At 39.0% G+C, this 17510-nt stretch overlaps 1 protein-coding gene across 34 annotated transcripts in view; it reads left to right on the forward strand.

The window, feature by feature from the left end:
• Positions 1 to 17510, forward strand: part of MACF1 (microtubule actin crosslinking factor 1) — a 293808-nt gene that overhangs the window by 129134 nt on the left and 147164 nt on the right. For 15 of the 34 annotated variants that reach the window (XM_036232126.1, XM_016157363.2, XM_036232219.1 and 12 more), the window contains one exon: positions 17009 to 17175. In XM_036232126.1, coding sequence (XP_036088019.1) covers positions 17009 to 17175 — 167 coding nt within the window. Of the gene's footprint in view, positions 1 to 6145; positions 7242 to 17008; positions 17176 to 17510 lie in introns of those variants that run through there. The other 19 variants (XM_036232090.1, XM_036232100.1, XM_036232094.1 and 16 more) reach the window with 6 other exon arrangements.

A 17510-nucleotide genomic window follows, 5' to 3' on the forward strand; every position in this document is an offset into this window, starting at 1 on the left:
TTGTATCCTTTTTTCTTTAACATTGTTTTAAAAATTAATTTATTTTTTATAGTGACATTGGTTAACAAAATCCAATAAGTTTCAGCTGTACATTTTTAATAGTAAGGCATATTGTGTGTGTATGTGTGTGTATTTACATTGTGTGTTCATTTCCCATAGTCCTTTTTTTTCTTAGGCTGAAAATCTTGATCCTCACAACAGTAACATATTACTTATTCACTTTTTCATACACACATACACATATGTCTGTAAAATCATGTATAATACATGTAATACATTGGAATCAAAATAACAATATCAGTGTTATTAACAATATGAATACTAAGAAGTATGTGATTTCTTTTTGTCCTTAGTGTTTATTTTCTAAGGACATACAAATAAATGTAATTTAAAGTTATGTGAAATAATTTCTGTGTTGTTAAGCCATTAATTCAATACACTATTAGGTTCATTTGTTTTTATTTGCTCTCAATTTTTAGGGATTGCTTTACTCCCTTTCAATTTCATTTTATATTATGTAGATTATATTTTATACATTATATATTTACATTGTTCCAAAGGGAAATTTTAAAAAATGTGTGCAAGTTATACTCAAAGAAGTCTAGCTTCCACCTATACTTCCTCCATCCTATTTCTTTCCTTTCTCTATAGTTAGCTAAGGTTTTAAAAACTTTTCTGGTTATCATTCTATTATTTGTTTATTTTAGGAAAATACATACTTTAAAAAAACAACTTCATTGAGGTGTAATTTGCATATCATGAAATTAACCCATTTTCCTTGTATTATTCAGTGGTTTTTGAGTTGTACAACAGACACTATAATCCAGTTTTAGAACATTTTCATCATTGCAATAAAATCCCAATTGCTCATTTGCAATTCTCCATTCCCATCCCCAACCTCAAGTAACCACTTGTTTTCTATCTCCCTATGGATTTGCCTGTTCTGGACATTTCGTCTGAACGGAATCATATAATACATGGGCTTTTGTTGTCTGGCTTCTTGCCATAAAGTTTTTGAGGTTCATCCATGTCATAGCATGTATCAGTACTTCGTTTCTTTTTATTGCTGAATGGTATCCTGTTGTACGAACATACCATATGTTTTGTCTATTCAGCAGTTGATAAACATTGGGATTGTTTTCTTTTTTTTTTTTTGCTATTATAGTGTCGATGTGAATATATGAGTACTGGTCTTTTCATTTCTTTTGTATATGTACACAGGAGTAGAATTACTAGGTTGTATGGTATGTTTTTGTATATCTTTTTAAGAAACTGCCAAACTGTCTTCCTAAGTAGTCATAACATTTTATACCCCCACCAGCAATGTATGTGGGTTCTTCCACATCCTCTCCAACATTTGTTGTCTGCCGTTTAGATAATAGCCAGCACAGGACAAAATGGTATTTCCTTGTGATTTTTGTTTATAGAAAAATGTATTCTTTAACTGAATTGCACAAACATTTACTGAGGACCAGCTATAAGCAAGGTCTTGGGCAGAGTCTGTGGGAGATACAGAATTGAACTAGACACAGACTCAATGCAGTTTGACTATATAATTCAAGGGGGTGAGAAGAGACATACACAACTTGATAGAGGTTTTAGGAATTAGGGAGGTATGGGACAGGGAGATGGAATACAGTATGTGCTCAGTAATTCATAGCAACTTGTTATAATTATTGATGGATCTTATAATTTCCTAGCCCACTGTTTTTCTGCCCTGTTACCAGTTTTGTTGAAAGATATAAACAGCTTTGGCTCAGACTGTCTTCTGGATGCATATTGGCTACTTGCTTTTCTCTGTTTGCTATTTCAGCTTAGCTGAATGCCTGTTTTGTCTCCTCATTGAGGGAAGTTTTGCTGCCAAAGTATTTTCTCAGATGCTTTTCCTACTGATTTCCTTTCTTTGCCTATATGACTAGCTACATGTTTAGGAGTGTGGGGAAAGGGTCCCTGCCTGCAAAGCTTTTGGTTGGCTGATAAAGGATTAAATAGAGCCTTTAGCCTCCTTGTCTTGCTTCAGATAGGGTGTGATATGTATCTTGCTAGTTATGTATCACTGTGGTTTTCTAGTATTTTAGAAAGAGGTTTATGATTTCCAGAATGTTTTAACACATATTAAATATATATCTATATATATGCTAAATAGTAGGGATTCTTTTTTATAGTTATGAAAATTTCAGGTACTCAAAAAAGTATACAACAGATCTTCATGTGTGTGGTCACTTTAAAAATAAAACAGATGTTTCTATTTTTGTTACGTTTGCTTCAGATTGTTTTCCTCTTTTTCTTTAAAGAAATAAAGCATTTCAGATACAGCCAACTTTCTTGCTCCCTCTATGCCCCTGGTAAATGCTATCCTGAAGTTAATGTGTTTCATTCCCATATATGCTTTTGTACCTTTATGACAGAGGAGATAATCATAAACAATATGTGCTGCTGTTCGTATGTTTTTATGTTTGACACAAAGAGTATCTTCTACATATCCTGTTATCTTTTTTAAACTAACCTTTGTTTTTGAGATTTATTCATGTTGATTAAGGAGGACCTAATATATTCATCTGAATATGTAGACTATAATGTGAGTGCAGCCCCCTGCAGCTGTGCAACAGAGCTATTATTTGCCGTCTATTATTTAATTGTAAGAAGAAGGCATTCATTACTGCAGCGAACATTTGTGTACACGTGTCCGTATGCATATAGGAAAGAGGATTTTTTGGATAGATACCTGGACTGGAATTGCTGGGTTGTACACATTCCTTTATTTTGCCAAATGGCTCTCAGAAGCACTATATGACTTACATTGTTGTGTGGGATAATACCTACTACTCTTTGATATGTTTATTTGTGGTCTGGATCCCTGCACTAGGATACAAGCTTAATAATGGCAGGGATTTTGTCTCTTGTGTTTTGTTCTTTGCTTGGCATTGAATAGACACTTGCTAAATATTAGTTAAATGAATGGATAATTTATGAATATGGTTTCAAAGCTGTGGGGTAGGAAGACCAGAGAAATAGACTGTAAAATCTATTTTTCTGTCCCCTTGTTCAGATGAGCAAACTGAAACACAGAGATTAACTGACTTTTTGGATTACACATCCAGATACTAATAATAGGATTTCTTGTTGCTTAATTTCGTCCAAGCCTATTTAAAGGAACATGTTAGGACTTACAGTTTTTCTAAAAGATAAGTTCTTGAAAGTCAGAATCTGACAAAATTAGTTTTCCAACTCTCAAATGTTTACTAATACAGTATATGTCTAGCACTCAGAAATTTAAACACTTCAGGAAGTTCAGGTTAGGAGTAATCTTAGCTGGGTAGACTAGAGTTCACATTTTTGTGTACTTTATGGTACTTAGTGCTTGGCATATAGATGAGACACCATTCACAGTTGAAGAATGAATGAATAAATGAATGAGCTCCTTCATTCTGGCTGTCTCTATGGAAGACCTATGGAGAGTAAACAGTTAATGAGAAAAAGCCAAATGAGGAGACTTTAAGAATGGGAAGGCCCTAAAAGTGCTTTCCCAGTAGGCAGCAGGTCCCCTGTTAAGAACTCAGGCTAAATGAGAAAAAGGCCCAGGGGAAAGTCCTGGGGTCAGAGTTAACTTACTTGAATAGTAAAAGAAGAGCGCCTGCAAAGGAAAACAAGCACCCAAACTTTGGACCCTGGTGGTGGTAGCGGTGGCAGAGTATCTCAAACCATTTAGCTCCAATAACACATAGGAAGAAAAGAGATTTACTGTAGACCAGTCACTGAGCCAAGCACTTTATGGACATTATCTCATTGACTGTTTTTACAACCCCATTAAGTAGGAGGTATCAGTATTTTACAGGTAAAGAAACTGAATCACCTAGCAAGTTAAGCTACTTAGCTACTAAGTTAGCAGAGCTGGAAATTTGAGCCTAGGTCTGTCTACCCTACTAAAATCTCTGCTCATTTCCTAGGCCAATTTTCCTTTGGAGCAGAAGGAAATAAAGGCTTGATTTGGCCAACATATGCAGAAGTTTAAAAAGAAAATGCTCCCAGAAGTAAATATGCTCAGTTCTGTCAGCCTTCTCAGAAAAACCCTCCAGTAGCAGCAGTCATATAAAACAGCTGTCTCTCTTGGCCCTGACGTGATCACTTTCAGGAATTTGGTTTGCTAGTATTTCATGAGTAAAATCCAAGCTTACGCCTTAGGGCATGCATCTGAAAATTTCCAGAGTTCCAGTTCTCTTTATTGGAGGAATGAAGACCTGGTGCCAGCCTAAAGAATTATATTAGAATGCCAGATTTTTTTGCTATTTAAATGATTTCCTGTAGTCATTAAGTTTCTGTCCCGTGCTATTCTCCTTGTCTTGTTTCTGGCTGTGGCCATAAGATGGTGCTACAGCTTTGCAGTCAGCCTTAGGAAAAGGCTTGGGGAAGAAATACCCACTGCAGTTGTGAAGCAGACGGGGAACCAGTTGGGTCTCAGAAATGTATGTGTAGGAGCTGTTGCTTTAGGGCTTCTTAATACTTTCCTTTTGTAGAGGGCATTTTTCAGATTTCCAGGAGAGATGGTCAGGACTGTACTAATACAAATCTTTAGGGCTGACAGAGAGCCAGGTAGGTTATTTCTCTCTGCTGTGTGGTCTGGATCCTTTTGGTGTAGACTAAACAGCTGCAACTGGCAAGAAACTTATATAACTTCTTTCCTTCCATTCTATTCAGAGCCCTTTGATTTTTAGTGATATCTCATCTGTCAGACACTATACTAAAAACTCGGAGTAGGCAAATCCCATTGACATAACTTTTGAATTCAACTTCTTAGACCTGTACTTTAGACTTCTGCCTTGTTGCAATTTAAGTATAGATCATCTGGGCCTCATTGTGCAACTTCTTCTCTTACTCCAAATAGCAAGTGTTATCTCTTTGTTTGAGCCCTTGGTCCTTATAAGTCTAGTTATCAGTTCAGAACAGTGGGGAATCTTCCTTCTTTACTTAACTGAGTACAGACTTCCCATCCCTGCTAGAGTTAGAAGATAGCGTGACATGAGGTTGGAATTAAAAGTTTTAAAAAACAGGAATTCATGTTCTGGCTTTGCCACTTACCAGCTTTGTAGCCTTGGGCAAACTAATCAACTTTTTTAAGCCTCCCTTTCTTTACCTGCCACATGTTAAATAATAGTTTTGACCTTTTATGGTTACTATGAGAATTAAATGAGATAATCCATAGCTTAGCTTGGCACATAAATGCTAAAAAAATGTTAGCTGGCAGCAGCAGCAATTACTATTGTCACATATTGTTCGGCAGAGATGCTGCTTCTCTGTTGTATTTAGAAGTGTTGTCTTTTTTACCGAGTGTCTATATACTGTACTCAGGACTAATTTCTGGCTTTCTTTGTGTGTCATTGGTCAGCAGATTTAACAGATCTCTTTCTCTCTCTCTACCTCCCTCTCCCTCCCTCCCCCACCCCTCTAATTTAATGCTGTAAGAGGCTAGATTTTTAAAGCCTGTTTCTTAACTGTGAGGATTAGGCTCTGGTCTCTTAGGTTATAATTTGATTAAAATAATTTTATTGCCAACTGAAAAAATAGGAAATATATCTGTCTTGCTTGTTATTTTTTTATGGACTTCTTGCTGCAACAATTGAAATCTATTTCCTTTTAAGTCTGGGGGCCATAACTGCAGCATCCCAGCCGTGGTTCTTCTTGGCTCATCCCTTCCTAGTTGGTACCAGCAGCACTGATTTGCTTTTTCCCTCTTTCTCCTCCTTTTCCTCCTCTTTCCTTTATGTTACCTTCTACCATGGCCTCTTCTTTCCCCCTCCCTTTTCTCTCTACTCTTAAAATCTCCCTCTCCTCCTCCCCCTCCCTAATTTCTCCCATCCCTTGGTTTCTAGCTCCTTTTTGCTTTCTGTTTGTGTTTCTGAGGGCAGTGCTCCAATTACCTCATATTTGGAGAGAGGGAGCTGCAGCCAATCCGGTCTCTGTCTGCTTTTAGGTCAAGTGATTTCTGAACTGCAGTGAGATGCTTTGAATTTGTCTTGTTGCAGCTCTGAGCCTGTAAGATGGCTGTCTGAATCAGCAGTGGCTGGAAGAGACAGAGGCGGGGAGGGAGGGTGAAAGAATTGGAGGGTTTGCCGGCAGAGTGCATGTTTTTAAATGTGCATCTAATCCGATGAAGCCAAGGTTGGGATTTCTCTGGGTTCCCAGGACCAGCTTAGCTGCGTTTTTGCTGAGATTAGGAGAGGAAAGCGATGGGAAATTCACTGGGCTGTGTTAAAGAGCCGAAAGATTCAGTAGCTGTTCCTGAGAAGGCTCCTATATCTCCTAAGAAAAGAGTTCGGTTCAAAAGGAAGTGGAGGGGGAAGAAAACCCCTACTCCAGAGATATCTCCTGAGGAAGAACCCGTAGAAGGAGCTGGAGTCATTGAAGAGACTGAAGCCCCAATGAAGTTAACAGTGAGTCTCCGAAAGGAAGAAGGAGTGGGAGGTATAGAGCATCCCCCCCAAGACATTTTCGTTCCTGGGGACTCGGCTTCCAACTCACAGGTTGGAGATCAGGGAATGGTTGTGCAGGTGAAGGGGAGATTCCAGGGCGAGATCCAGACTGCCCACCTTTTGCTAGGGAATGAGTCTTCAGTTGCTGGAGGGGTCTGGGATTCCCTGGAAGAGGGGATGACTGTCATCGCTCACCTGCTTGATAACCCAGCAGAAAGGAACTGTGAGAAGTCAGTGAGCCAACTGGTGGAATTTCCGAGGACAGCATCCTGCAGTAGCCGGGCTGTGCTGCTGCCTTTGCAAGGAGAGACTGCAGTGGAGAAAGCAGATACTCAACCTGGATATGAGAGCAGCGCTTTCCCCAGGACAGACTGCCCCACCGACACAGGAAATCAAGATTCAGAGGGCTGGAGTGTGGGGGGAGGAACCCAGAGTATTTTAAGTGCCCCTGAAACGGGTTCCTGGATTGCAGAGTGTTCTGTCCCTTCATCACAACTGGACCAGTCGAGTGGCCATAGTCGCACGGAGCCTGCCCACGTGGGTCGAGTGCCCCCCCAGGGTCCCAGACTGCCTACTTCTCACAGCGATTTGTCCATTGGAGGCATGACTGTGAGCATTTTGCCCTCCTCCTCTGGCTATGGCAGCGACGGGCCGCACTTACATGGGATCCAACCTAAAGATACCGAACCTGAAAAGAGCTCCACATCCTTCTCAGAAGAGGATGGTACCCTTTCTTTGGAGGCAAGCCACACCCCATCGTGGGTTCTGGAGGAGGTAGGTGTGCATTTCCAAGGGCTGTGCAGATGGCTGTTTGGATTCCTGGCCCTCAAACTTATTAGAGTGCGGTGAGCAGCGAGGATCTTGGGGCTTCTTCTCAAGCTTACCTCTACGTCAGGGACTGGGAGTTAGTGACTCCTGGGCTTGGCAAACGAGTCTATTTCGGGTCCGCCCCTGGATGCTTGGAACCAAGTTTTGTCCCCGGAGAATCCTTGATTCTGGGTAACCACGCAGCATAATTGCTCAAGCTGTTAGGTGGGGTTCTCTCTCAAGGTTCAGTGCTAGTTAATACTTAACTCTCAGGCAGGTCTGCATATCGGCCTCCCTGCCACAAGAAGTTTGTGGTGTGGCACAAAAGATAATGGAGGCCTAGTTGAGCCTGAAGCGAGTGGAGATAGAGTGAGGGATGTCAAAGGGGTGAGGGTCGAAGCAGCTGTCCTCGTGTTATTGCTCTTTTCCCTGAGAGAATGATGTTCTTATGAGAGCTGACGCAATCCCACTCCTACGGGGACACTGCTAGTGACAACTCTCATTCAATATTTGTACAGGTGGAGAGTAATAATCCACCTTTGGTTCTTAATTCTGGCATTAGAGGAGAGGGACATAGCGTTATCTGGAGATTAATCCAGAGGAGAGAGTTGGGACAGTTTGAAGGTCTGGTTTTCTGATTGAAATTGTTTATGGCTCCAACAAGTTCTTGTTTGTGAGGCATAGGTGGTGTTAGTAGTGATGGTGGTGGGTGCTGGGAATGTTTTCAGGGTCAAGGAACAAGTGAGAATTCGAGAGGTGTATATACCGAGAGGGGAGGGAAGGAGAACTCAGCAAGACCCCTGAGTGGCACAGGGTCTGGCATGTGGGTGTGTGATTGTGTAGGTGACTGAAGTTATAATTCACCAGTGATGAAGAACTTTTGTCTACATGGCAGCCTCTACAGCAGAAGAAATAAACACTTTAGGATCCCAGAGCAGCAAGAGGTGGAAGATGAAGCTGGGCGTTTTCCTTGCTGACTCTGAGGGTAGCTGCCCTGACGTCTGCAGGGCAGGAATGTGGCCTCCCTGCCGGTGCCCTGCTTATCACCAACAGCATGAAGCTAAGGAGAGGCACAAAATTTAAGCTGATCTGTGTTTCAAATGCCCTCTTTGGGGATGAATTTCCCTCATGGCTAGGCCCATCTCAGTGCCCTTTGTTATTATAGAGTTTGGAGACTCCCAACAGCAGCAGGGAAAAGTGGCCATTGAAAAATATTATATGGTTGGGCAAGAGACCTCCTTGAGATTTTCTATATGAGAGAGAGAGAGAGAGAAAGAGAAAGAGAAAGAGAATGTGTGTGTGTGTGTGTGTGTGTGTGTGTGAGTGTGTGAGGGGGGGGGGAAGGTGTGGGAAGAGAGAGACCGAGACAGAGAAAAGTGGGAAAGGAAGGCAGTGAGGCAGCTGGGGTCGGGTGTACAATTATTTGAGTTTCATCAAATGAGAGAGAATGTCAAACTGCTTTTATCTTTCTGTGGAATGGATATAGAGTACTTGGGGATAAAACCAACTACCAAACTGATTGCTCTTTTGATACTACTAGCATTAAAGTTGAAGTTGTGAAGGCATTATAATATTTAGGATGCATGCTCATAATTGAGTGTGAGATTTGCAAAAAGTTTGGAGTGTAAAATTTTAAGAGACTCTTAGTGGAAATCAGTTCTAGATAAAGGACCTTAAGTGACCATTGGCACTTTCAGTATGGGGTTTTCACACTGGGAAGGAAAGGTTCTGAACAACTTTGTGAGGAGGAGTCTTAAAGAAAAGATTGGTAGGAGAGACCTTTAGACCATGGTCAGTAGTTTGACAGTTGTGTGACTTCTTTTGCTGTTCAGTATGTGAATCAAATTAGTATATGGCATTTTGGGGGCATCCAAGCTCTACATCTCATCCCTTCTACCCTTTCAGAGCAGGCACAGCCAGATTATTCAGCTGTATAGCCCAGGCTGAGAACCTGATTGTCAGACTGCTGGCATTTCTGAGGCTGTGTCCTTTGCGTGATGTGGGGACCACAGACTGGCCATTTCATATGACAGATAAGAGTAACTTCTCAAAATAAGCGTAAAATCTCTGAGGAATCCACGTCCCCTAAGACCAAGGGTCCTGAGACCCTCATTGGCCTCTGAAGGGACTATCTCCAGGGAGCTGCTCCCTCGCTGGCAGGCTGTTCACAAGGCCTGAGGATGGTAGCAGCCGGAGAGATGGAGGCAGCGTCTTCTGACACTGCAGGCCTGTAAAATGTGTTGAGACTCGAGGCGAGAGCATCTGACTGGAGCCTGAATTCCCTCTGCTGAGTTGTGAGAGCACTGGGAGGACATGGGGGTCAGAGGAGCAGCTGCTGCTAGTCACACACCAGCTCCTTCCTAAAGAGGAGACAGCTGGCAGCTCAACAGACAGGACTTTTTTATTTTTTTTTTTTGGATGCTCATTTTGTTTTTAATATGTTAGAGTAGTAACTCTCCTTAGAGAATAATTCGAGTTTAGGGTGATGTCTGTCCTTGGCATAACTCAGGTCACATTGTCTCTGTTGTTGATCAGACCAGGGTATGTCAATGGGAGTGGGACCCAGCTATGGCTGGTCATAAACTTTGCAATGTGTTTTGTTTCTTTATAGGGTAGAGATAAATGGGAACTGAGTCTAATTCTTGCTGAGCGCAGCATTTAGATAATAGAACATAAGTTGTCTGCTTTCTTATTTACCTAATACAGTTAATTCTTCCCTTGTCAGGAAGTAGTTAACAGATACAAGATGGCAGGGGCCAGCTGACAAAAATGGTTTTCAGAGTGACAAGTAGATGAGGATTTGGAGCTGGATGGGAGCGGATTAACAGCCTTGTACTTTGACATTGGACCAAGGCCTTCTCTGGCCCATTCCTTCTTTCAGGAGGACTCCCTATTCCCAGCTGCCATCAGTGTCCACAACACCTGGCTTATGGAGTGAGCAAGGAAAATTGTTGAAAATCCTTCCTCTTCCCTATCTTGGCTCCTCCTGCTAATCTTCCCACACTATTAGTGGATTCTGTTGAATGAAGAATTTGACTCTATTCCAGTGTCCTTTCCACAAACGCTTATGGTCCTTACAGTTTTGAGTGATAGTAGGATCTATCATTGGAGGCTAGGTATGCTGAGAAAAAGATCAGTTGGTATATTATTTTCTAGGTTCAGCCTTTTCGGGGTACAAGTATTCCTTTTCTCATTTCTCCTCTTAATTATACTTTGTTTTACTAATATTGGCTTTATATTACAAGAAGAAAGCAAAATTAAGCAGATGATACTATTGGAGGAATGTAGCAGTTGAAGTTACAGTTAAAACTGTTTAAGAAAAGATTTTTTTTTCTTTTCCAAAAAAAAATTAATTAAAAATATAACTAAGGAATCTTTTTTTTTTTTTTTTTTTTGGTATAACAGTGGTGGTGTGGTTATGTTAAAAATAGTCCTTATCTTTTAGAGATACATACCGAAGTGTTTATGAAAGAAATGATATATGTGGAATTTGCTTCATAATAATAGGGGAAGGGTGAAGTGGGTGGAGTGCAGATGAATTAAGTTGAGCTGTGAGTTAATAATGGTTGGAAATGGGTGTTGGGTACATAGGAGTTCATTATACCATTCTGCCTCTTTTTGTATATATTTGAAATTTTTCATTTCAGATGGATAGTTAAGAAAAATAACGGTGAAATTATTATATGATGCATATACCAAAAAAGAACTAATATCCAGAATATAGGAAGTGCAGTATAGGAGTAATGGTTAAGAATGTGGAGCCAAGTTGGCTGAGTTTGAATTCCGTTTAACTACTCATTAGCAGTGTTACCTTGGGGCAAGTTACTTAACTTCCCTGTGATGTAATTTTCTCATTTGTAAACTGAGGTTAAGAATAGTATATACTTTGCAGGGTTGCTGTGAGAATTACATGAGTTAATACAAGTAATGCACAAGAAATGTTAATAATATTATTTAAAGAATCACTACAAATAAGAAAAAGAAATATGCCCTAGTAGAAAAATAGGGGAAAGCCCAGGAATAAGCAACTCACAAAAAAAGGAAACCAAAAACGCCTCATACGCATGCTTCTTTCTCATTAGTAATCAAAGATATAGAAATCAAAACAACAATAAGATACTATTGATACTCATCATATTGACAGAAAATGAAAAGTTTGCGAATACCTAGTGTAGGTAAGGATATAGAGTGGCAGAAAACCTCTTCATACCTTGTGGGTAGATGTATAAATTGTACTGTTATTTGGAAAATAGTTTGACACTATTTAGTAGAATTGAAAAATACCCATATTCTCTGACCTAGGATTTCCATTCTAATTATATTCCCTGGAGAGACCACCAAGATTCTGATTGGAATACTACTAAATGGAGTACCCCTGACCTTTACCTAACTCCGATGTTGGTGAAACAAAGCTGTTATTAGGTCCTTCTAGCCAAGCATTTGTAATGAACTATCGTTCTGTGCTCTTACCTGCTTCTTGAGTGAAAGTTTTCAAAGTCTGATACCTTCTCTGTAGTTGGTTGAGGTCAGCTAGAAATCAAGATCTATTTGTTAATTACATCTAGTCTCATTCCCTGAGACTTACATAGACAATGTCTAAACTCCTCAGCCTGGTATTCCAACCCCTCCATAATCTAATCTCTCCCACATCAGTCCCCAGTTCGAACCTTCCTTTTTAATAGGTCAACCCCTTAGCCATCTACTATTCCTTTTTCAACTTATTTCAACTTCTAATTTTTGCATCTACTTTCTACCTGGATTTTTTTTTTTTTTGGTCTATTCTATAATACCCTTAGAGTATTAGTTTACCTCATACTTCTTTAGAAATATTTTTTATTACTCCAGCCATACTGATTTTTCATTCTTTCGATCTTCTTTTGGACATTGCTATTTACTATATCACTGTTGTTCTCTGGGAGCCTTAAGTTATGTATAACTCTTTCATGTGATCTACCACATATGACTAAATATAAGGGAAGATCCCCTCCTCCCCTAGAAATTAGCCTTCGGAAAAAAGAGAATCTCTTTGTATTTGACTTTTTATAAAGTCTTGTTATTGCGCTCTTGGTCAATTCATAGTCAATTCATCAAAATGATGAATGAAGTTGGGTCACCATCTGCTATTTCAATTTATACCAATTTTTGTAGCGATCAACTGATATAATAGTTAAACAAAAAAGAGAGTCCAAAAATCTAAGAAAATTTTAGTTATTCTTGGGACTATAACCTCCTAATTTGAAATGTTGAATGTAATTGTATATAAGTCTTAATCATATTTTAAAACCTTTTTAAAAATCACTCATGTCACTTAGAAAACACACACAGCAAGTGGTTACATTATGGAAATCATAAATAAATACCAACAGAATGAATAAAAGACTAACACAATGTTACACAACTGGATTCTTATGGTTGGGGGTAAAATTTCTAGTGACCGAATGGATTCAGAAGAGTGCTGTCAAGTCTCAGAAATCTTGAAATGTAGAGGATGTTTTCTAGAGTATTTACTTAAACTGTAGTTTTATTTTTTTAAGTAGTTTTATTGATGTCAAAGCTGCAGAGTTTGAATAACATGGTTTTATGAAATGTAAAAGTAGAAAAGGCATTAATACTAAATTATTGCATTAGATATACTGCTTAATTTTAAATATGTGTATATGTATAAATAAATTTCTACAAGTTTATTTATTCAAGAGGACCACACTTCCCTTCCTCCATTCTGCTCTCTCATCCATCTGTTGTCATTTGGGAAAATTTGGGGACTGCCTTATTTTAGCCAGTACAACATGTCTTAAATAAGTCCTTACAGGGCAATCATGTCTATTTTTCTGTTTCCTCTTTTCACCTGGCTAACTTCTACTTACATCTTAAAACTAAACATAGATATTGTTATCTCAGAGAAGAGTTCCTTGGCATTGTTTGGGTTACTTACCTCTTCACAGCATTAATCTTCTCTACTAAATTTCTTGAGCTTGAGGCTCAGGGATGTACTTTTATCTTGAGATACCAAGAATTTAAACATAGATCCTAGAACATTTGTGGTTACTTAAGAAATAACAGCAGAATGAATAAATGATGTTTGACTTTTGTTTGTTCTCCATGGTGCCTGCAATTGCGTTAAGCACAGATGAGGTGTTGTTCAGTAAATGCTTATTTAATTACTAAGAACTCAGTAAGTTTCTAGATATGCTTCATAGGAGGAATTAGTCAAGCCCTGAAAGAGAATTCAGGTAGATGTACATGTCTCTGGAATGGTATTGAGGCTTTTCTCCCTCTCCAAATGGCTTTCCATTAAAAATCTAGATGAAGAGGAAAGCTTCCTGACACTAAAACTGGGTTTTTGCATGTGGGAGATTAAGGTAAAAGCTTCTGTGTATTCCAAAGGACCACACTGTGCATATCACACGCGAGTATTAACTGAAGAGATGGACAAAAGCCAAATTTAATTCCTGAGGTGGTTGTGACAATAATCCCATTTTTCTCACCAAGTTCACAGTCTAGGCAGGGCCCTAATTCTAACAGGGTATTCCTCTCCCCACCCTGCCCCGAGAGATCCAAACACTTCTCTGTGTGGAAAATCTGAAGTAAGGCTATTCATTGAACCATTTTCAGTGCAATATACAAAGATACTGTGATTTGCAGGTAGGCGATACCATCAGAGAAAGTGTGCTTGCACTGGACATAACAATGTCAATTAATTAACCAGAATTTCTTTTTTGGGGTAAGAAACATAAACATTCAGATTTCATTGGCTTATTCAAGTTCTTCCTGTGTTTAGTTCAACAAATTTCCTGTTTGCTGTTCTCAACCATGTTTTGCCTTAATATGTATGTGAAGTGGCTACAGTCAAAGTATTGTTATATGTCAGTGGTGGTTGATATCTAGCCATTGAAACAAGCAGCTGGAAATGTTGTTAAGGCGAACTGCAACAGAATTGGTACTAGGGTCGGGCTATTTTCCATGTACTCACAGAATGATGGCTTGGGCACTATTATCCATGGTTGGTCCTCAGCTTTGCAACTCCATAGCTCTTTCCCGTCCCTACCCGCAGTGTACTCAGAGTAGATTGAGTTTTAGCGGATTGACTTGACAGTGATCATACTTGTTAGAGATTGATTGATATAAATTTATTAATTTACAATATGAATTTTAACAACTGCTAAGTGATAACAGTATTCGAATCGGCCACTCAGTGCATTTTGCCGCTTTAGGGTGTGATAGAGGAAGCAGGTCATAATCTGAAGGTTGTCAGGTGAACATAGAGTCAGAGCAGAGAGGTAGTGGGTGGAGAAGAGATTTGCCGTCTGATATTACTAGATGGCATCATCAGAGTTTGGCAGCTCGATTCCTCCTGCAGAAATGTACCTGTCAAGGGAACAAGAATCCTGGAATGTGCTGGTTAGGCCATCATTTCTCTCTCACACAGTCTTAGAGGAAACACATACTGGTTTCCTTTTTCCGGACTCCATGCAGGCTACCCATACTTTTTTGTTTTCAGTCTTTCTTTAGACCTATTAGTAAGATTTCTTAGTCTGCAGCTTTCTTTTACACTAAATAAAGTATTAGTAGAAGTTCCTGGCCCTGTTTTTTCTGATTTTACAGTGTCTTCTGATGACATTGAATCTAACCTATTATGAGGTGAGTATGTAAATTTAGTACTCACTCAGAGACTCGAAAGTGCCTTATTGGTGATTGTCCCTTTTACTGGCCACCAGGGAGGCTGTTACTTTCACAGTGCTGTACCTGATGGAGACAACTGAGAGACAGGTGTTCTGTTGACATGCACTGCCTTCCCTGCCCAAATCACCCAGCCCAAAAACTGTGCTAGGCATACTGTTTTATTATTATGGGAAGGAAACACATATTCACCAGACACTTTACCTACATCACCTTATTTAATCCTTATAGTGACCCTAAGAGAAAGTCATTATTCTGCTTTAAATATGGGGAAGATGGAGTGCAAGAGGCTTAAGTAGTTTGCCTGAGGTCATTTCGGAGTAAATCCCTCCTTTCAAATGTTTATCTGATCCAAAGGCTTATGATTTTTCTTATTGACAAAATGATTTTATAGTTTTCATTATAAAAGTAAGATATGCTTACTTTTTATTTAAAGTCTGAATAAAAGAAAATTATCCATAGTCCCACTCCAGGAGAGATAGCCATTATTAATATTAGCCCAAACTTGTTTGATTATACATAATGCTTTGAATTTGTTAAGTAAGTTTGTTGTCATAAAAGTAATGTATCTCAGTGTTCTAAGTGGACCTAACCCCAAAATACATTTGTTTATTTTTATTATTTATAAACCAAGAGATTATTAATGAAAACATGTTAAGCATTCACCACATGACCAGCACAACAACACTATGCGCATGGGCAATACACAGAAGGACTGTGATCACTGAGTCTCAGGGCTGGAGGAGATTTCTTCCACGATGTCCCAGCTTCTGCTTGAACATGTCCTGTGTGAAGGAGCTCTTCCTCATGGGGGCTGCTATTTCATTTTAGATGGTTCTGAATATTAAGATGTGGTATCAACTCCCCAGGAAACCTACAGTCTTGAAGAGATAAGATGAAATATATGAAATAACAGTCAATAATGCAAGATAACATTTAATTAAATGATGACAGGCTGTATTAGTGCTGTGGAAGTTAGACAAGTAAGAATTAAAGGAAGATTATCATCTGTACTAGAAAGAGCAACAGGGACACTTTGTTGAGCACAGCCCTAGGTGCCTTACTATGTGTAACCTCATTGATGATCACGGCAGTCCTGAAAAAATAGTAGGTGTTTGTCTCACTTTCCCAGTGTTATCACTGAGGTCTCTAGCTTGAGTTTGAGTTTGGGTTTGAGATTCAAACCCAGGTCTGTGTGGAATCAAAGGCATGTACTTTCTTCTCTCCCACACTGTCATCTCTCAAAGTTGGGCCTATGATAGATTTTGGGAATTTCTTAAAATAGCTTTTTTCCTTTCTATAAAAATGCATATGATATAGAAAATTTGGAAAATATAATCACCCATAATGTTATGACTAAGAGATAACTATGATGACTAGTTTGGTATATTTCCTATGTTTATACTCATATAACATATGCATCTATTACATACATTATGCATATATTTATGTGTATAGTTAAATATATGTTATTTATATCTATATAAAATCAGTGTTGCTATATGTATTTTGTATTTTTCTTTTCATAAAATATGGTGATCATTTTTCTGTCATTAAAATTTTTTAACACCTTTTTAAGTGCTTCATAGAATTCTACCATGTATATATACTATAATATGTGATTAATCAATCCCTTATTAGAGTTTAAGCTCTATAACTTTCTGCTCTAATGTTTATCATGTTTTGATAAAATTTGCACATGTCTCTGATGATTTTCTATTAAGTGTCTGTATATTTTAAGATTTTTGATTCAAAGCTACCATCCAGAGAACTTATGTCCTTTATATTCTCACAAGTGGCAGTGCATGAGAACATCCAATGTTAAATATTCTCTCCAATACTGAGTGGTATCATTAAAAAAAAAAACAAAAAACTTCTCATTTATAGGTGAAAGGGTGACCTGTCCTGGTTTTAATTTGCATTTCTTTGACTAACCAAAGAGAGTGAACATATGTTGAGGTTGTCATCTGAAGTGCTACCAGCCTTGGATCTCCCTCTTCTCAGAACCATAGTGTATGAAGAAGAGAAGGTTATTCTTGTGTCCTGTCTTTTGGCAGATCTCGGACATCTACATTAGTGGAGAGTCAGGGGACATGTCAGCCAAGGAAAAGCTGCTCCTCTGGACCCAGAAGGTGACAGCTGGTTACACAGGAATCAAATGCACCAACTTTTCCTCCTGCTGGAGTGATGGGAAGATGTTTAATGCCCTTATTCACCGATACAGGTAAATACAGTAGAATTTCAGTGTGCCTGGAGGGGCTTCTTTTCATCTGTAGTTAGTCTTAATGTCACTTTTCCTCCTGAACCAAGAATCAAGAAGCTGATTCATTTTATTCAATTAAAAAAAGGCGTATGTATTGAACTGCTAATGTTCTAGGCACTGGGCTCAAATAGTAGTGAACAAAACAACAAAATTTATTGCTCTCATGGAGCTTATTTGTTTATTAGGCAATACACAAACATATGCTGTAATTCCGTGGGAAGTGCATTGGAGGGATGGAGAGTCATGGGGTTGTGGTATTTTGGACAGGGCGGTTGGAGATGGCCTCTCTGATGAGG

The sequence above is a fragment of the Rousettus aegyptiacus genome, unplaced genomic scaffold (assembly GCF_014176215.1).
Source record: "Rousettus aegyptiacus isolate mRouAeg1 unplaced genomic scaffold, mRouAeg1.p scaffold_m13_p_1, whole genome shotgun sequence".
NCBI classification, from domain to species: Eukaryota; Metazoa; Chordata; class Mammalia; order Chiroptera; family Pteropodidae; genus Rousettus; species Rousettus aegyptiacus.